We start from the raw sequence: 20,857 nt of genomic DNA, 5'->3' as shown, positions 1-20,857 counted from the left end.
GGACCCCGCGGTCGGAGCTCCAACACTGGCGACCTTCAGCAAAGGTTCCCAGGCTCCGCAATGGTAAGTCCGCTGCGCCTACTGCTGAAGCTCTGGGCCGGTCTCTGGTCTGTAAACGCCGCACCAAACAAGTTGTTAGGCCGCAAGGGGGGAAAAGATGCAACAAGGAGAAAAGTCACATCTCCGTCGAGGTAAGTGACATAAGACATACCGAGAAACATTAAATCATACATTTAGACGCACTAAATATTACAAAAAAAGTCGAAAGGACAGATGGGCTGCTGGCGAGGCTACTGCTCATGGCGCCACCCTTTATGTGGGAATAGAAGGGAGGGAAGGTATGGGAAGGGTGCACAAGAATCCCATGAATGAAGGGACTTGGGCATCAAGTTATAGGGAAGACTGGGCACTGTTATAGGAAAGATGTTAAGCTGGAGAGGGTACAGAGAAGATTTACGAGGATGTAGGTTTGATGATAGGGTGTGAGCTATAGGCAGAAGTTGAGTAGGCTAGGACTCAGGATGAGGAGTGATCTTATCGCGATGTATAAAATCATGATAGGAATAGGTTAGATTGATGGCCAGAGTCTCTTGCCCAGAGTAGGTGGATCGAGGACCAGAGGACATAAGTTTAAGAAGGGAAAATGATTTAATAGGAATTTGAAGGTAAACTTTATCATACAAAGGGTGGTGGATATATGGAACAAACTGCCAGAGGAGGTAGTTGAGGCAGGAACTATCCCATCATTTAAGAAACAGACTAATAGGACAGATTTGGAGGGATATGGGCCAAATGCAGGCAGGTGGGACTAGTGTAGCTGGGACATGCTGGCCGTTGTGGGCAAGTTTGGCCAAAGGGCCTATTTCCATGCTGTATCACTATATGACTCTTACGGAATGAAGAAGGGTCCCAACCCAAAACAAACCTTATCCATGTTCTCCAGCGATGAAGCCTGACCCGCTGAGTTACTCCAGCATGTTGTGGCTTTTTTTGTAAACCGGCATTGGCAGTCCCTTGTGCTTCCATTCAATATAGTGCTTGAGTGATCTCATTATATCATCGGCAAAGATCAGACTCATGGTAACTCACATATTGATTCAGCATGACGTCGTAAATCAAGGTTTCAAGTTCAGTTTATTGTCACATGTACCAATTAAGGTATTGGTACATGTGACAATGGTGTTCTCCCGCGGTCAGGGCAGTCAAACCATCCACAGTTGCGGTGATCAAAGCCTCCACAGCCAATGATCGAAGACCCCGTCGTGGTGATTGAAACTCTCGGATCAGGGCGGTTGAAACTCTCTCCGCGGCATGGAGCTCCTGAGTCAGCCTCTTCTTACCAGTGACTGTAGGCTTCATTAATTGTGTGCATTTATTTTATCTCCTTTGATATGTATGGTCTGGGATTCTTGTGCACCCTACCCACACCCTTCCCTCCCTTCTATCCCCACATAAAGGGAAACCTTATACCAGCTTGTTTGCATCCTGATGTCAGCATTATAGATCTTGGTATCTGTAGTTTCACACATATTCAGAAGTAACTTATGTTTAAGAAGGAACTACAGATGCTGGAAAATCGAAGGTGCACAAAAAAGCTGGAGAAACTCAGCGGGTGCAGCAGCATCTATGGAGCGAAGGAAATAGGCAACGTTTCGGGCCGGAGAAGGGTTTCGGCCCGAAACGTTGCCTATTTCCTTTGCTCCATAGATGCTGCTGCACCCGCTGAGTTTCTCCAGCTTTATTGTGTACCTTCAGAAGTAACTTCACTAGTCAATGAGTTGATGATTCTGTTACGAGAGACAGTGAGGCTAAAATGTTGTTATTGAAAAAGATTGACTTTTCTCATGCGATGTATGTGTATTGCATGAAACAGCAATGTGCCGATAACTTCATGTCACCCTTCATGTTTTTAATAACTGATTATAAAGTGCCTGAGCAGTGGCAGAACAGGACACCATCCCATGAAGAAATACTGGCTGCTATTAAATTGCAAGCTTGTTGGAGAAAAATACGTGTTCAAGACATCTGTAACGCAACAAGAGTAGGTAAGAAATTAAGCGATGTAGACATCTGAGTTGGTTGCAAGTCCAAGTATCTGTGCAAATTGTCAATTTGTGGGAAAAAATTAGTGGATTCTTATTTCCATCATATAATATGGCCTGAAGAATTGTACTCTTGACATGCAGAACAGGCAGGCTGCTTTTGTGAGTCTATGGGTCCTCAAGATGCTGCTGCTCAACAGCACAAAGCATGTATTTGTTTTACAGCAATTGCAGTTTTATAATTTTCAGTTACAGACAGGGAATGTGTACTTCCACTTGTCACAGTCTGCCACACCTTCACCTCAATTGGGTTCTTAAAACTAAAATAGGCACACAAAAAACGGAGTAACTCAGCGGGTCAGGCAGCATCTCTAGAGTGAAGAAATGGGTGACGTTTCAGGTCTGAAGAAGGGTCTTCACCAAAAATGTCACCCATTCCTTCTCTCCAGAGATACTGCCTGTCCCGCTGAGTTACTCCTGCTTTTTGTGTCTATCTTTGGTTCAAACCAGCATCTGCAGTTCCTTCCTACGCAGGTTATTAAAAAGAGCATTTAAACTTCAAAAATACTTTCATTTGGGGATGTAAACAGCAATTTTTGCCCATTCTCACTTGTAACAGTGCATTAAGTGTCGCCCATCAACAAATGTAAATGTAGATGGGCTGGTTAGCACGTTTGCAGACATCACAAAAATTGGTTGGGTTGTAAACTCTGAGGAAAGTTATCAAAGTATACAATGATATATTGATCTGCTGTAGAATGGGTGGAGTTTAATTCTAGTAAGTGTGAGGTGTTGCTCTTTGGGAGGTTGAATGTAAGGGAAAAGTCAATAGTTAATGGCAAGAACCGTATCAGCATTGAGATATCTCGTGGTTCAAGTCCATGCAACTCTGAATGTGGCAACACAGATAGAGTAATAAAGAAGGAATATGTTATGCTTGCCTTCATCGCTCAGAGTATTGAGTATGTCAGGAATCATGATGCAGCTTGATAGGACTTTGAAGATAGACACAAAATGCTGGAGTCAGGCAGCATCTCTGGTGAAAAGGAATAGGTTGACATTTCAGGTCCGAGATCCTTCTTCAGACCCAGGAAAGCAGGAGTTAGGCCGCATATTGGATGTGATTCTGCAATTATCAGGATGTGGAGACTTTGGAGAGGGTGCAGAAGAGGTTTGCCAAAATGTTGCCTGGATTAGGGAGTATTAGCTCCAAGGAGAGGTTGGACAAACTTGTAATGTGAGCTCACTCACTCAGAGCTGGTGGACTGGCAGTTCAGTCACTCGGGGCTGGTTGGCTGGCCGTTCACTCACATCTGGTGGGCCTACAGTTAACTGGCTCACGGCTGGTGGGCTGGCAGTTCACTCACGGCTATTCCTTGAAATATAATTTCAAGCAGAGTGCAGGCCACCAAATTCAAATGCTATTCCATTCAATTTCAAGCAGAGTGCAGGCCACCAAGTACGAATGCATTTTCATACCATTTTAAGCAGAATGCAGGCTACCAAATTCAAATGCAATTTCATACCATTTCACGCAGAGTGCAGGCCACCAAATTCAAATGCCATTTCATACCATTTGGGCTTTATATTCCTGTGCCCCCCCCCCCCCCCCCCCCCCCACCCACCCCCCCACCCCCCAGAAGGGGTGTTACCTTCATCATCGTGATTGACAGGCGAGATGACCAATCAGCTGATCTCAAGGTATTTTTAAACATTCATAACGTTTTACTTTTCATCGATCGGAAAAATCCTCGGGGCTGCATCAGTGGAGGAGGACTGTGAGTAGGATGGCCAAAAATCATAGCGCTATATGGTAGCGTTTTTTCTAAAATCAATATCCAGCGCACAGGCAGTGGTTAAGATGAGACATTTAGTTATATATATATATATATATATATGATATATAATATATAACACATAATATATAAAATATATAAACATAATATAATAATAATAATATATTGATAGGTAGATAGATAGAAGATCAGGATCAGAATTAGCGGTTATTTGTGTGCATTGATTGTAAAAATCTAGTATGGTTTTGTTAAAGGCAAATTGTGTTTTACCTGACTTGATCAGGTCAACAAGAGGATTGGTGAGTGCAATGTAGTTGATATGGAATATGTAGTCTTCAACATGTATTGCATGCGAGGTTCATCATCAGGACTGAAATCCATGCAATAAAAGGCAAAGAAAGAAATTGGCTAAGCAACGTAAAACAAAGTAGCTATGTACGGCTGTTTCTCAAGCAGGAGTGAAGCAAACTGTGGAGTACCCCACGGTGAACACTAAAACAAAGTTTATTCTTTACATAGAATACTGAGCATAGGACAGTATGTCACAGGAACATGCCCTTCGGTCCACAATGTCTGTGCCAAACATGATTCCAAACAACTCTTAACTGTCTGAAAATAATAGTTTCTCTCTATTCTCCACACTTCTATGTCCCTATCCAAAATCCCCTTGGATGCCACTACACCTCTAACATATCTGCCTCCACCACCACCCCAAGCAGTGCATTCCAGACACCAACTACAATTTGTGTCAAAAAAAAATTGTTTTTGCACATTTGCTTTAAAGTTTTCTTCTCATGCAAAAGCCATGTCCTCTCGTGCTTGATATTTTTTATCTCGGGAGAAAGGTTCTGACTGTGTACCTTATCTATATCTCTCATGATTTTTATATATTTCTATCAAGTTTCTCCTCAATCTCTGGCGTTCCAGAGAAAACAATCCAAATGTACCCAACCTCTCCTTGTAGCTAATACCCTCTAATCCAGGCAGAATTCTGGTAAACCTTCTGTAAATCTTTTCCGAAGCTGTGACTTCCTTCCTGGCTTGAGGCGACCAGAACTGTAAATGAGGCCTAACCAAAGTCCTATTAAGCTGCATCATGACTTCCTGACTCCATATGCTCAGTGGTTTGACCAATCATTGTTCGCCTTCATCACCCCCTCAAAAAACTCGATCAAGATAGTAAAACGCAGCCTGCCCCATTAAAGTCATGCTGACTGTCCTTAATTAACCCATATCTTCCAAATGGAAATAAATCCTATCCCGAAGAATTCCTTCCCTTAGATTGACTACAACTGACGTGAGCCTCACCAGCCAATAATTTCATGAATTCTATCTACTTCAAAGGGACAACAGTGGCTACGCTCCAGTACTCCAGGGCCTCACGAATCTAGAGAAGATGTTTTGGAAAATATATTTGGCAAAGCTCCTGCAATCTTTTCAAGTGTCCCAACATTTTTTCTGTCGTCGGTGGATTTTGAAATGTTCAAAATCTTTTGGCGACACTGATATGACGCCAGCAGTCACCAAAAAATCGGCAATTGGGACAGGCTCTTTACTTTGATACTCTTATCCCTCCTCACTGAAACATGCAGTTCCTGAACTTTGATCGACTGGCCTTTAAAAGATACCCATAGATAGATACCCAATAATTGCTCACAGAGTACTCTCACAACCTCATGCCTCATAATGTTATAGTTTGCCTTACTCCTATCAAATATCTTCTTGCAAGTTCCAGCATTCTCCCTTCTTCAAAACAATCTTCAAACTTGTGGAGGAAGGAACAGTAGATGCTGGTTTAAACCAAAGGTAAGCACAAAATTGTGGAGTAACTCAGTAGGTCAGGCAGTATCTTGGAAAAAAAGGAATAGGCGACATTTCGGGTTGAGGCCCTTCTTCAGACTGAGAGTCAGGGGAAAGAGAAAAGAGTGATACAGACGGTGAAGTCGAGAGAAATAAAACAAATGATTGAAAGCACAGAGACACCCCTGAAAGTGCAACAAGACACCACTATTCCCTTTGTCCAGAGATGCTGCGTGACCCACTGAGTTACTCCAGTTTTTGTGTATATCTTCTGTTTAAACCAGTACCTGTAGTTCCATTCCATCTGCTCCTCTGCAAATGGTGGTTGATATCCATCTTTGTGATATTTAAAGCATTTCTCTAATACCTCCAAATACTGTTCATAATGTGGCCTAACTAAGATTAAATACATATTTGACATTATTTGTTTAATGGTCATTTCTACCCTTCTGGAAATGAACCCCAGTGCATGGTTTGTTTTTTTTCCACAACAATTCAAACACCTAGTATTATACATTATTCAGGCATGTTATTCCAATATGCCCATGCTGGTATCAATACCTTATTTTGCAATATTATAGGGTCATAGTCATAGAGTCATATCACATGAAAACAGGCCTTTCGGCCCAACCTGCCATATTGACCAGCATGCCCTATCTTCACTAGCTCCATGTCTGTTTTGGGCCCATATCCTTCCAAACCTATCCTATCCATGTACCTGTCTAAATATTTCTGAAACATTGCAATAGTGCCTGCAATTACTATTAATGATTTATGAATGTAACCATTTATTCCCAGTGTTCTTTTGCCCTATTTCACGACCTAATTCATGACCTCTGCCGAGTTTGCCCTTGACTCATACTCGCAGCATGGTCGTCACGAGGTCGTAGGTAGGCCGTGATGCTAGTCGTAGGTACTCGTGGCATCAAGTAGGTCGGGGCGTTTTTTCAACATGATGAAAAATGTCCACGAGTAAAAAAGGTTGTGAATTAGGTGGTGAAAGTGGGACAGGCCCTTTAGACTTTTGCTGTGCAGGTAGTGTGTCCCTTTGTATTCTGCTTAGCAACTAGCAAATTGCAACCTTGCACTTCTCTAGATTGAAACTAATTTGAAATTGGTTCTTAATTCAGAAAATGTACGAGTGAATCTTGAAACACATATTCTTCTTTTGTGTTAATACAGGAACAGCAGAAAATTTGTATTGCCAAGTTATCCTGGACGAGGTTTTCCATCTTCTAGATGTAAATCGGGAGCAAAATGGCTTGTTTTTACTTAGGTATGATGCATTAAATATGACTGAATCATGTATAGTTTTTGCAAAGCTATAATGTTTAATATAATGTTAAATGTTCTTCATCAACATTTTCTATAATATAGCTTGGCTGAAGTAATGTATTTGAAGTATTGCCTCCTCTACTTAAAAGGTGTGGTGTATTCCTAAGTAGAATGTGGAAATGAGAATCTGGGATTAAAATACGAACACAGGAAAAAAAGTCCAAACATTTGTTCAGGAATGGAAATTTCTTGAGGCAGTGTATCCTGTAAATCCCTTCGATGGTGGGGGCATTGATACTGGCCAATGTACAGCATCTTTCTGCAATCTTCTGAGTTCCTGAGCTTTGGAATTACTGAACCAGGCCCTGAAGCAACAGGCCAATATGCTCTCCACTTTTAGAAATTTCATAAGAGCATTTGGCAACATGTCGAAACTTCTTAAACTTCTGAGAGAGCTGTGGAATTGGTGAGATTACTGTGAGGTTGCATCAAATGTGCTGGGCCTAGGACAGATTATCAGAGATATGTACTGATTGAGACAGTACTGAATATGTAAAGAATGTGTACTAAATGAGATTGAAGCTTACCAAAAGAGTTAGTAGGTTACAGATAGATCTTGTCAAAGCCTTTAACAAGGGCTTTAACAATATTTAGTGACTTCAGACGGGTGCAAACATGGGACTGTATTTCACATGCGTTCATTCTTCTTTTTGTGTTTTTCAAGGTATCTGTTTAATAAAAATCCAAAACAGGCAGAAATGTATCCTTATTATAATGATGAGCAGACCAGGACAGTGTACGCTGACTACACAGTATCATACAGTGATCAGCCTCCCCGCTTCTGGTTTCTGATATTCAGGTATGAACTGAAATTATGTTCCTCAGAAACTTACTTGAGATTTTCTTTCGTGTTCCTCTTGAATATAGGAGCAAGGAGGTCCTACTGCAGTTATACAGGGCCCTGGTGAGAAAACACCTGGAGTATTGTGTGCTGTTTTGGTCTCCTAATTGGAGGAAGGACATTCTTGCTATTGAGGGAGTGCAGCATAGGTTCACCAGGGTAATTCCTGGGATGGTGGGACTGAGATATGATTAAAGAATGGGTCGACTGGGCTTGTATTCACTGGAATTTAGAAGGATGAGAGGGTCTTCTTATCTATATTACTAAAAGCCTGTTCTCGACCGATTTTGGCCATCTGTGCTGCGATTTCCGAGAGAACGCCACCACCTACGGCCATCATTTTTGGCCACCTCGCTCGGAGCCCCCCTCCGCCGCATGTGTGCCGAGGATTTTTCCGATCGATGAAATATGACAGAGATATTAATGTTTTTACAAAATTCCCCATTCTCTCTGCTGCCCCTGCTGGAGGGAGGGGGAGGGACTATAAAACCAGTGCCTCAATCAGTCTCTGCAAGTGGTGTGCCTCAATCAGTCTCTGCAAGTGGTGTGCCTCAATCAGAGCTCTGAATGACACTGAACTGTCTCCAATGACCCATGTGGTTTGAAAAACAAATGTAAAAAAACACTGCCCACAGCTTGTTTGGGTTTGGGTGAGTCTCCCTCCATAATGATCGGCCATGATCATATTGAATGATGGTGCTGGCTTGAAGGGCTGAATGCCCTACCTGCACCTATTTTATATGATTCTATGGTTCTGAGAGTTATTCCTGTTTTTGTGGAAGTATGAAAAAACACTGCCTGCACAATGGGGGTTTGTTTGGAAAATTGGTCGTTTTTGAGGTTTGAAGTAGTCAAGTCAAAAGTATTTGTCACATCCATACCTGGCAATGCTCGCGGACTTTTGTGCAAAAGACAAACAACAAAACAACCAAACTCTCCCCTCTCCCTCTCTGATTTTGAATGATCGGCCACCTCTGATCATATGGAACGGAGGCGTTTGCCTGACCGATGCTGGAACAGCTTGAAGGGGTGGAATGCCTCTGACCTGTTGCACCTCCTAGTTCCTTGGGGTATATGAGTTCCATGGTTCTGAGAATTGCAGCCTTTTCCTTGCAATTCCCAAACCAGATGGTTTGTGGATCCTGCGTGGTGGATCCTTAACTCTGAATTTCCCAATGAGGTGGGAAAAGGCGCAGACTGCCTTACCACAGATGGGGGTTGGATGTGGACTGATGTGGTAGGAAATCAAGAGGAGGATGTGGTCGTTTCTGATGGTTCGTGAGCTCCTGGCACCAAGTGCTAGATCAGCCACCTCCTGTGCCTTCTCATCATTGTCTGAGATCAGGCCCACCACCATATAGTGTGCTTGTTAGTTAGATACACACCAAATCTGTGCCGATCACATTATTCCGAACCAGCACATCAATTGTGAGGATGTTAGATTGCAAGAGGTTATTGAAGTGGGTTTGCTGATCTTTCCAGTGAATTTTGAAACATTTAAAACATTTTCTCATGATAATTTTCCAATGCTCCACCAGCCACATGCAGATCTTCTGTGTTCATGGGCGCGAGATTCTCAATCCAATCCAGAATGCTACCTTCCCCATTTTGAGCTGTAGTGGGAAAGAAGTTCTCGGGAGAGTGAGAATGTTGTATTTCTTCCAGGGAGCTTTGACCACATCTTTTCAACTTTTCTTTATCCACCTGATAATCTCTCCCCCAAGCAGAGCTTAGAATAGTGTTGTGTGATGAAGAATGGACCGGGACATTGACTACACAGTCTCATACAGTGATCAGACTCCCTGCTACTGGTTTATGCTATTCAGGTATAAACTGAAATTATGTTCCTCAGATGTTCCTCAGGACAAATGATGTTGGTGTTGAGCCTCACCAACATAGCTAGACCTTGGTACAGTCGGGAATGTTAGACTGCAATAGGTTACAGAAATGGTACCTGCAAATTAGTGAGGAGGATCATGTCGGCTCTGTGTGTCGTTTGTTGATTCTAAATGCAATACAGGTTGACGACAGATGGACTGTCCATCTCAGTTTCTTGCATTATGGTATTATTGTGTAGTTCCAAACTAATTTCAATGAACAGTCAATGGCCAAGCACACCATTTGCAGGTCTGTTGACAGACATAGCCCTGTCCAGAAACGAAAAGGCAAACATTGTTCTCAAAAGAAACACAAGCGAAAAAGATATATATTTTTTACAAACTGTTTAATCCGGATTCATTTTCTTAACCATATTTAAATGTCTCCAGCTCCCATGGTTAAAAGCATGCTTTCTATCAAGGCTCATTCATCAGATGCGCAAGAGACTTCAATGTTGTAATCTGGAGCCAAAAACAAAACTGCTGAGGGAAACCTCTTCAAAGTGTGTACTTCAAAGAACCTGATTATCTGAATTTAGACCTTTAGGCTTTAGAGATATAGTGTGGAACAGGCCCTTTGGCCCACCGAATCTGTGCCGACCAGCGATCACCGCATACACTAGCGCTATCCTACACACTTGGGACAATTTACAATTTTACCGAAGCCATTTAAACCTACAAACCTGTACGTCTTGAAGTGTGGGAGGAAACCTGAGATCTCGGAGAAAACCCACACATGTCACTGGGAGAACGTACAAACTCTGTACAAACAGCACCCAAAGTCAGGATCGAACCCGGGTCCTCTGGTGCTGTAAGGCAGCAACTCTACCGCTACGGTGTGCACTATACATTCGAGTTCCTCCAATTGATTTCTGTAATGTGCTAGAGACACGGAGGCCCTAACCTCTGGCCAGTAAGCTACATTCTCATTGTGAATAAATAACTGGTCAGTTACATGTCACTGACATTGAAGAACCCTGCACCAGGTAAGAAAAGATGCTGCAGTTGAATGTAAGGAAACAGCAGTGGGGACCTCAGGTAGTTGCTTGTTACCAGAAACAACTTTAACATGGATCCAAGTTTAAACATATTTGTCAATCATACTGAGAATTTTTTATGTGAATTTACAGTGAATTTTGACTTTTTTAGTGTTCAAAGCTATTTTGCAATGTTTCTCAAACTTTAATGTTTTATTTCCTGGGACTCTTACCTGATTTTGAATGTTTTGAGTCACTAAAAACACTTTAAACAAACAGGGGTTTGTCGTCTGTGCCTGTCAAAAACGTTTTTCAAAGACACACCACAAAATGCCGGAGTAATTCAGCTGTTCTGGCAGTAACTGGAGATAATGGATGGGACATTGGATAGATAGTTTAGAATGATGTGGGCCAGGCAGGTGGGACAAGTGTAGATAGGTCATATTAATCCACAGAGCATGTCAGGTCGATGGTCCTGTTTCCATGCTCTATGATTCTATGAGATTTTGGTTTGGGACCCTTCTTCAGACTTCAGAAAAAAATACTTTTCCCTCGTGTTTTGTGGGTGGTGCTTGGGTTGCCTCTCCTGCAGAGATGATACAATCCTATTACAGTAGAGAAGGCTGTACAGAACTGCACAGAATTTTGCCATCAAGGATTCCACAAAGTGGTTTCCAGAAGTGGTCACTAGGAGGTTCATGAAAGGGAGTCCTTATCTTAATTGGATTCCAGAAGCAAGCTGTCAGTGTTTATCCACAAAATCTGAGCCACTTAATTATCCCATGGAATCATTTATATAGTTTTTCATCCTGCTAACACGGACCTTAATATCCTCTCCCGCGGTAAACCATCACTTCAACAGTTTGTGTGTTGGATGCCTATGTTGAAACGTCCTGTTTGACATTGCCTACACACAATATGCTTTGACTGTCTGACCAAGTTCTGTTTAATCTGCAGGGAAATATTCTTTGTGTCAGAGGACATGCTGGTGGTGCCTAAGGTTTACACTTTGTTGTCGACCTATGTTCTGCATGTGGTCAACAATGACACAGGAGAGGAAATTCCTCGGGTTTTTCAAAAGGTGGCACCCCATGTCTATACCAAAAATAAGGTAGGACAAGGAAATCTCAAAAAACTGTTCACCAATATTGGGGAAAATGTACCTTTCTTCACCAAACTTGAACTTTAGGCTATGAAGATCGTTGTATTCACAAAATCAACTTGCATCATTGCCTAACACTGCAATGTTTTAATTTTCTATACAGACTGGATATACATTCGTGGCTGAAGCTCAGTCCGGAGCTTTCACACTCTCCTCCGGGAAATGGAAGATGCGTTTGATCGGCTCCTGTCATCCTCTTCCCATCCTCTCAAGTGAGCCCGTGAACAACAACTTTACAATGAAGGAGATTAAATCTTACTACATTCCAAATGACAAAAACCTTATCTTCAGGTAGCCATTAAGAAAGCTTTGCTTTACAGTTTAACCTTGAAAATGCCAGAAGTCTTTGGAAAATAATTTTGAGATGAATTCCTAAACTGGCCATTGATTGCGTTTCATAAGATGAAAGTCTTGTAAAATATGATCTGTGGCTGGTGAATAAGATGGAATGTCAGGAACAATGTGACTTCAGATCAAGGTCAGAGACTCCGTTTTTACCTGAATTCAGAACAAAAGAAACACAACTTTCCAGTTTAATTTGAAGTACAAATGGAATGAAATATAAAATCTGTTCGGAAAAAAAGAGAAAAACTATGGGGAAAAAACCTTTTCAATGCTGAAATGATCTGCAAATACCACAGCCCTGAGAGAAGACATCTGACTATTTGGCTTATCCAGCCTATTGAAAGACCTAACCAATTAGTCCCATGCCATTTTCCTATACATTTCCTCCCTTCAATATAATCCAAGCCTTGTTTGGAAGATTGTAGCTACTTTCACCAATTTTTTCACCAGCTGCATTTCAGATCATTGCAACTCACCTTTTAAAAATTATTTTCTGATGTTCATGTCATGTTCCTGTCTTTTTTGCCGAGTGTACACAGGTCACTTTTTCTTTTGCCACTGTAAACAGATTCTCCTTTGTTATTTCATAAAAACCCATCAGTTTTGAATACACTGATCGCATCTCTTATCCTTTTCTTCTCTAAGAATAAAGACATATCTTTCTTGCCACATAACTGAAATCCCACAATCATTGCACAATTCCAGTGCATTTTCACGACTTCCCCGCCAGGACCTTGACATCCTTTCTCAAGTGTCCCACCCAAAATTAGCCAATGTACTCTGGCAAGCCAAACAGTTTAAAATATTTTATGGAACAGTGAGTGATTACTAACTTTGTTGCTTATTCCCCTGTTAATAAAACCAAGGTATGTCTTTTGAGCAGCCTTCTTCTGCCATCTTCAAAGCTTCTTATTTATCTCATCCAAGTTTTCACAATCTGCTCCAATTCCCCTTGCATGTTGGTAAGATTTGTCCCATCTTCTTAATAAATTGCAAAGCTTTAATCTCACTTGGCACTTATCTACTTATTTCACCTTGCCTGTTGGTCCACCTCATGTTACCTCCTCACTATTCAAACCATTTCTGAATTCTGCATTACCTATTTTTTTTAATGGTGCTCCACGCACACATTTAAGTTTATTAATGTATATCAAAGAGAGAAGAGGTCTGACAGCTGACTCAGGAATACCTTACCCCATCTTGAAAAACAGCCGATCACCGGTACCTTTTGGTTTCTGTTTGTGTTAGTTTCATATCAATGTGATCGATCTTTTTAATCCTATCGGCTTCAGTTATTATGCGCTAGTTTATCAAATATCTATGAAAAGTCCATTTGCACCATGCCAGTAAATTTACGAATCCTCTACATAACATAATCAAAGAGGTAATCAGTCATAAAACATAATTTGCTTTCCCCATGTTTATGCTGGCTTTCTTTTAATTACCTGAATTTTTTTCATATAACTATTATTTTTTTCCTAGGCTATTGGTTGAGAAACATTCACCAGCACCTCTATTATATTGGTTGACCAATGATTGCCAGATTTATCTCTTGACCTTTTCCAAAATTGGGATGTAACATTTGTAGCTGTCGTTCACTGGCAACAGGATTGGATGATGGATGATTGGATATTATGGAGCAATTTGGATTTCTGTCATTACTTCTTACAACAATTTGGGATCCATCCCAACGAGGCTGGATAGTAGTAAGATTAAATGAGAACTTACTAGTTTGAAGTTTGATCTGTATTTTATGAGGAGTTACGATGAGGGGATTACGTGAAGAGCCTGCTCAGCACGCATGCGCGGCATACTTCAAAGCAGCGGTGTGGAATCACAGATAGACACAGTTATTTAAATTGAAGTAAAGATAAGGAGATCAGTTTATCAGTTTGACCCATAGTATTGAGGGTGGGAGCGGAGGGCATGTAATCCCTCATCGTAACTCCTCAGAAAATACAGATCAAACTTCAAACTGGTAAGTTCTCGTTTAATCTTACCATTTTACTTCGGAGTCACGTGAGTGATTCCGCGAAGACTTCAAAGCTCTGTGATTTCAAACCGTGTAACAGTTATTACTTCACGCACTGCCGAAGTCCTTGAGGGAGGAAGTGTGTTATCGTAATCAACCAATTAATCTGTTTGTAGAAAAACACAATGGTATTTTTTAACAATAACAACAAAGAAATTAAATTGCTCCCCTGGGCTTAAATTAAATATTTGCAGTCTGTAAAATCTTTCCTGCAAATAAAACAGGTTTTGCCAACGGCTTATTATAAAATTTTCTGAACGGTCTTTCCCCCCACCATCCTGCTGTAGCCAGGATGTGGTCTATAGGCACGTCCATTCTTTTAGCCATCGACGTGGATGCTGCCCTGGTGGAATGAAATTTGTACATGTTAGTTTTTATCCCAGCAGCTTTTAGCACCTGCTTGAGCCATCTCGAAATGGTTTGGCTCGTCACCCGACCATAAGGTTTTTTATGACTGACCCACAAGGCTTTTCATCTCCCTCGAATATTTTGGTTGTGTCTATGTAGGATAGTAGGGTCATGGCACATAACCGTGTTTCTGGCGGGTAAGCCCGGAATTCCACGACTGGATTAGGTGTTCCTGGTCTGCTCTGTTTGATCATTCCCTGGATAACCACAGAGATCTGGTCTGGAGCTGTGAGCATGGTGTCCAGTCGCAATAGGTGTAGTGACTGGACCCTCTGTGCAGATACAAGTGCCATCAACATGAGTGTTTTGAGCATAGATTGTTCCAGGTTGAGGGATCTGGCTGGTAGCCATCCCCTGAGGTACGTCAGGACCACACTGACATCCCATGTATAGGTGTACCTTGGTCTAGGAGGTTAGAGTTGTAAATACCCTTGATTAGTTTGACCACCAGCGAGTGGGACCCCATGGCCTGTTGTCCTGGAGCTGGTTTTAAATAGACAGGCAGGGCACTTCTAGCTGTGTTGATGGCTCTGTAGCTGAGTCCTTCATCGTGGTGAAGGTTCGCCAGGAATTCCAGTACGTTGGTAACTGTAGCGGTTGAGTAGGTGGTCCCTGTATCCAAGCAGTACTTCTCCCATTTTTTGATGCTGGACAAGTGCTGTTTTTTAGTGGATGTTCGGAGGGATGCTGACATGGTGTTGACGGTTTGTTCTGATAATCCCAGTTCCAGAAGTAGTTTGTGCAGAATCTGCAACCCAGGAATTTGATTTTTTCATGGCACGGGTGGCTTGTGCCCGACACTGGGTGTTAATAACTCTGGGTCACTGGGGAATACCATCGGAGTTTCAACCACTATGTCATGGAGTATTGGGAACCATGGCTGCGTAGGCCAGTCAGGTACTATCAAAATACCTGAAGCAGAGTCCATTTGTATTGTGCGTAGTCCCCGACTGATGAGGCAGAAGGGAGGAAATGCATAGAAGAAGAATTTCCCCAATCCAGCGCGAACGCATCTACCGCTGCTGCCTCAGGTCTGGTTCCCAACCGACATACATAGGTACCTGGTGATTTAGCCTGGATGCAAATAAATCGATATCTGGCGTGCCATATTGCTTGATAACTTTTGCAAAAAAATCTTTTGGGGGTTTTAACATCCATTCGATGTTGTCATTAAATTTACGTGGCCTGGTGTCTGCCGCTGCATTTAGCTTACCTGGCAGGTAAGTTGCTGATAGCCAAATTTGTCTTTCGACACACCATTGCCAGATTGTGTTGACCAACTTGTCGTATGATACCGATTTTATGCTGTCCATATGGTTAATGTAGGCCATCACCGTAGTATTTATCTATTTGTAACGGTACATGCAAGTGATGCATATTTGTGCATATGCTTTAAACCATAAAAGTCACCCATCTCTAGATAATTAATGCCCAGTGTAAGTGGTAATGATGACTCCGGGTTAGTCCATCTATTACATGTGCTAGATATAGAGTTAGTTGCTCCCCAGCCTTGAGCACTGGCATCTGTTTGGATAACTAACATAGGGTTTGTGATGATAATAGGGCTGTAAACTTTGCCAAACGTTTTTAGCCCACCACTGTAGTTCTGATATTGCTTCAGTGGGTAACTTCATGACACGATCATAATGACCTGTATGTTGTTTTTGGTGCAAAGGTCCGAATTATGTAGCCGGAAAATGCTGCTACCATTTTTCCAATTACTCTGTTACTTGTTGAGTTGTTGGTAGTTTGTTGACCATTAAATTGTTGCATGATTGTGCCAATTCAACTATTTTGTCTCTTGGCAATGTTACAGTCACGTAGACTGAATTAATTGTGAAGCCCAAGTAGTCCATGATTGTGGATGCTTAAACGCCGCGCATGCGTGCTGAGGGGGCTCTTCACGGAATCACTCACGTGACTCCGAAGTAAAATTCTTTTCAAACACCATTCAATTTTAAGCACCACTTCCATAGCTATGTTTTCACTGTTCAGTGTTGCTCCCCTTGTGTTGCCTTCATAGAATCTCCTCTAATAATGATAGATGCAAAATACTCATTTAATGTGTCAGCATTCAAACCCACGGCATCATATTTTCAGTCACTAATAATTCCCGAGAAAGATTAATTAACAGTCCACTGTTAAAGATCCTCTGGGGAAGCATGATCATTGCATGCTAGAACTTTGCACACAGTTTGGAACTGAAAAAATCATTGTCATAAACTGAAATGAAGATAATTATGATGCAATAGTTGGGCTGGGGAAATAGATTCAAAGTTCAAGTCATTAAAAAAAATATTTCATTATTTTCAACAAAGATATGGCAGGGCAGGATTTTATTTCTTGGAACGCAGGAGACTGAGAGGTGATCTTAAAGTGGTATAATAAAATGGGGGACATAAATAGGACTGGAGGCTTGTGACTAGTGGGGTGCCTCAGGGATCAGTGCTCAACCCATTGCTGATATTGGTTTATATCAACGATTTGGATGAGAATTGACAAGGAGTGATGAGTAAGTACGTAGATGACACGAAAGTGGGTGGAATTGGAGATAGCGAAGATGGCTATCAAAAATTACAGTAGGATATTGATCAGCTTGGCAAATGGGTGAACAAATGGTTAATGCAGTTCAATGCTGATAAGTACGAGTTGTTGCATTTTGGGAAGTCAGGACTTTTGCAGTGAATAGCAAGGCCCTGGGGAGTGTTGTAGAGAAGAGCAAGCTCGGACTGCAGGTATATAGTTCACAGAAAGTGGCATCACAGGTAGATAGAATGGTCAAGACAGGTTTCAGTACATTGGCTGCATCTGGAGAATTTTGTTCACTTTTGGTCAGCCTTCTGTTGGAAGGCTCGTTAAGCTAGAAAGAGTTCCGTCAAGATTAATGAGGATGTTGCTAGGACTTGATGGCCTGCACTACAGGGAGAGGTTCGGCAGGCTAGGACTTTATTCCTTGGAACAGAGCGGCTGAGGGGTGATCTTACAGAGGTGTATAAAATTATGATAGGAATAAGTAGGGTGAATGCACAAAGTCTTTTGCCCAGAGTCGGTTATCAACAACCAGAAAACTTAGGTTTAAGGTGAGAGGGAAAGATTTAATAGAACCTAAAGGGCCTGTTGCGATTTTTTCGGCGACTGCTTGCGTCATCTCAGTGTCGCTAAAAGATTTTGAGCATTTCAAAATTCAGCAGCGACAAAAAAAATGTTGCAACACTTGAAAAAACACTGAGTATCATACATCATCACGCAGCGTCACGCCGCATCACCGCCGTGTCACGCCGCATCACCACCGTGTCATGCCGTGTCACGCCGCATCACCACCGTGTCATGCCGCATCATGCCGCAAATTTTTCGATGATCTGATACGTCGGTCAATGATGCCGGAAGTTGCCGAAAAAAATCACCAAGTGGGACAGACCCTTAAAGGGGCACTTTTTTCACACAGTGGGTGGTCTGTATATGAAACAAGCTCCCAAGGAAGTGGTTGAGGCAGGTACTATAATCCATATCATATAACTATTACAAGTCTGATCTTGGATATGGATGTGTTTGTTCGTGTGTGTATTTGTTTGTTTGTGTATAATCACATATTCACGAAAAAAACGATGCGCTAACGGTAACATTTTTACATATTCCGGTAGAGATTTTTTTTCATGGAGTCTGAAATCACCTTATCTGAAAACGTCATGCTTTATTTCTTGAGTCATTAATGAAAATGTTAAAAAATCGGACATAACTTTGAAATAAAAAAGGCTTTCTTTCGCTGCTGACGTCACAATGGGTCTGCGCAGTCTTACTCCCGCTGCGAGTGAAGTCACCACCCCTCCCTCCTCCCCCCCACCCCTCACCCCTACCCTATTGTTCAAAAGACGCAGAAAGAGCGAGCAAGTTGGGCCCTGGATTGAAGCCGTCGAACTCGCTGTCAGTCCTTAGGTTGACAACCGCTCACGTTTTCCCCCCCCCCCCCCGCTCCTCCCCGTTGCTCTCACCTTCTCTCCCGCTCCCTGCTGCTACTCCACACTCCCCGCTGCTCCCACGCTCCCCGGCTGCCCCCGCCCGTCCCCCTCCTCCTCTCTTTCTCCTCCTCTCCCCGCCCTCCTCCTCATCCTCACTCCTCCTCTCCCAAGTCCCCCCTCTCCCCCCCCCTCTCTCTCCCCCCTCCTCCTCTCCCCCCCTCCTCTCCCCCCCTCCCCCAACCTCCCTCTCCCACCCCTCCTCTTCCTCTCCCCGCTCCTCTCCCCTCCCTGGCCTCTCTCTCCTCTCTCCCCCCTCTTTCTCCTCCCCGCCTCTCTCCCCCACCTTACTTCGCCCCTCTCTCCTCACCCTCTCTACCCCCTCTGCCCATCTCTCTCTCTGCCCTCTCTCTCTCTCTCTCTCTCTACCCCCTCTCCCTCTCTAGACGCTCCTGAGTTGGAGTCTATGCGTGAGTAGATAAGGCAGGGATGGGGTAAAAGGATCAAATGAATAATATTAATATAATATCAAGAGGGGTGGTTAGTGTGTGTGGGGGATGGTTAGTGTGTGTGAGTGTGAGTGTGTGTGGGGGGGGTGGTTAGTGTGTGTGTGTGTGTGTGTGTGTGGGGGGGTGGTTAGTGTGTGTGTGTGTGTGACGCTGTGGCCACCCCCCCCCGGAACCGTGAGTTGTTGGGACGGGACCCAACGGGTCCCACTTGGTCTAGTAACTATTAAAAGTCTGATCTTGGATGTGTGTGTATTTGTTTGTTTGTGTGTTGTCACATCTTCGGGGAAAAAACAATGCGGTAACGATAAAAATTTTACATATTCCAGTAGAGATTTTTTCCCATGGAGTCCAAAATCGCCTTATCTGAAAATTCCATGCATTATTTCTCAAGTTATTATTGAAAATGTTCAAAAATCGGACAACACTTTGAAATAAAAACAACTGTCTTTCACTGATGACATCACAATGGATCTGCGTGACGTCACCCCCTCCACCTTCCCGCTCCTCCCCGCTGCTCCCCACTGCCCCAGCCGCTCCACGCTCCCGGGCCGCCCGCTCCAATCCACTCATCATCTCCCCCCTCCTCCTCTCCCCTCTCCTCACCCATCCTCCTCCTCGCCACCCCCCCCTCCTCCTCCTCTCCACGCCTTCCCCCCCTCTCTCCCCCCCTCCCTCCCTCTCTCTCCCTCCCGCTCTCTCTCTCCCTTTCTCTCTCTCTCTCTCCCTCCCTCTCTCGCCCCCTCTCTCCCCCCTCTAACTCTCCCCCCTAACTCCCCCCTCCTCTCTCTCCCCCTCCTCCTCTCCCCCTCCACCTCTTCCCACTTTCCTCTCCCCACCTTCCTCTCCCCACCTTCCTCTCCACACCTTCCCCCCCTCTCCCCCCACCTTCCTCTCCCCCCCCATCCTCTCCCCCCCCATCCTCTGTGCCCCTCTTCCTCCCCCTTCCTATACACCCTCTCTCCCCCCCTCCCTCTCTCCTCCCCTCCCTCTTTTCCCCCATTATCCCCACCCCCCCCCCTCTCTCCCCCCTTTTAACTGCGCGTTGCGGGGATGGGACCCAACAGGTCCCCCTTGCTCTAGTAACTTTTAAAAGGCATTTGGACAAGTAGATCGGTAAGAAATATTTAGAGGGATGTGGGCCAAATGCAAGCAGATATGACTAGTGTAGCTGGGGCATCTTAGTCGGCATGGGTAAGTTGGGCAGAAAGGCCTGTTTCTGTGATGTATGACTGTCTGACTCTATGGAACAATGAATGCACAGTCGTTTTCCATAGTCTAGCTCCACAATCAATAATTACAACACATACTTTTAAGGTGATGGGGGGGAAATTTTAATAAGAACCTGAGGGGAATCTTTTACACGGAGAGTAGTGGGTATATAAAGTAAGCTGCCAGACGAGGTGGTTGAGGCAGGTACAGTAATAACATCTGGACAAGTATATCTGGACAAGCTTCCATTATCATCAATAAATAATCTCTATTTCAGGTGATGGATATACTTTGGCTGGCATTCTGCTGTGAACAGTGGAGAAAGTGTTTGGTTCAACATTCCATACAAACGATGGGACCTTCAAAGGCCTTGAACCTTTGACGATATGACCGAGTTATCAAAGTGCAGGTTCTGAGCTGCACCTAACACTGTTGATTCCTAGTACTAGATTACACACTGTTGCTGTATCTTCTCTCGCTAATCTTCCATACTACTTCGGCAGTTTGAGGAGCAGCTCCCAATTTTGTGTTGCAGGATATACTGAATCCATTCTATTAGGAAAGGTGAAGT

The 20,857-nt window shown here is 43.3% G+C and overlaps 1 protein-coding gene across 6 annotated transcripts in view; it reads left to right on the top strand.

Annotated features, from left to right (window-relative positions):
• Window positions 1-20,857, top strand: part of adgb (androglobin) — a 205,511-nt gene that overhangs the window by 145,323 nt on the left and 39,331 nt on the right. For all 6 annotated transcript variants that reach the window (XM_055639044.1, XM_055639046.1, XM_055639043.1 and 3 more), the window contains 5 exons: window positions 1,929-2,045; window positions 6,821-6,914; window positions 7,638-7,772; window positions 11,626-11,779; window positions 11,934-12,121. In XM_055639044.1, the coding sequence (XP_055495019.1) occupies window positions 1,929-2,045; window positions 6,821-6,914; window positions 7,638-7,772; window positions 11,626-11,779; window positions 11,934-12,121 (688 nt within the window). The remainder of the gene's footprint in view (window positions 1-1,928; window positions 2,046-6,820; window positions 6,915-7,637; window positions 7,773-11,625; window positions 11,780-11,933; window positions 12,122-20,857) is intronic.

Source organism: Leucoraja erinacea, chromosome 8 (genome assembly GCF_028641065.1).
Source record: "Leucoraja erinacea ecotype New England chromosome 8, Leri_hhj_1, whole genome shotgun sequence".
NCBI classification, from domain to species: Eukaryota; Metazoa; Chordata; class Chondrichthyes; order Rajiformes; family Rajidae; genus Leucoraja; species Leucoraja erinaceus.
This window is presented reverse-complemented; position numbering and strand designations above follow the sequence as displayed.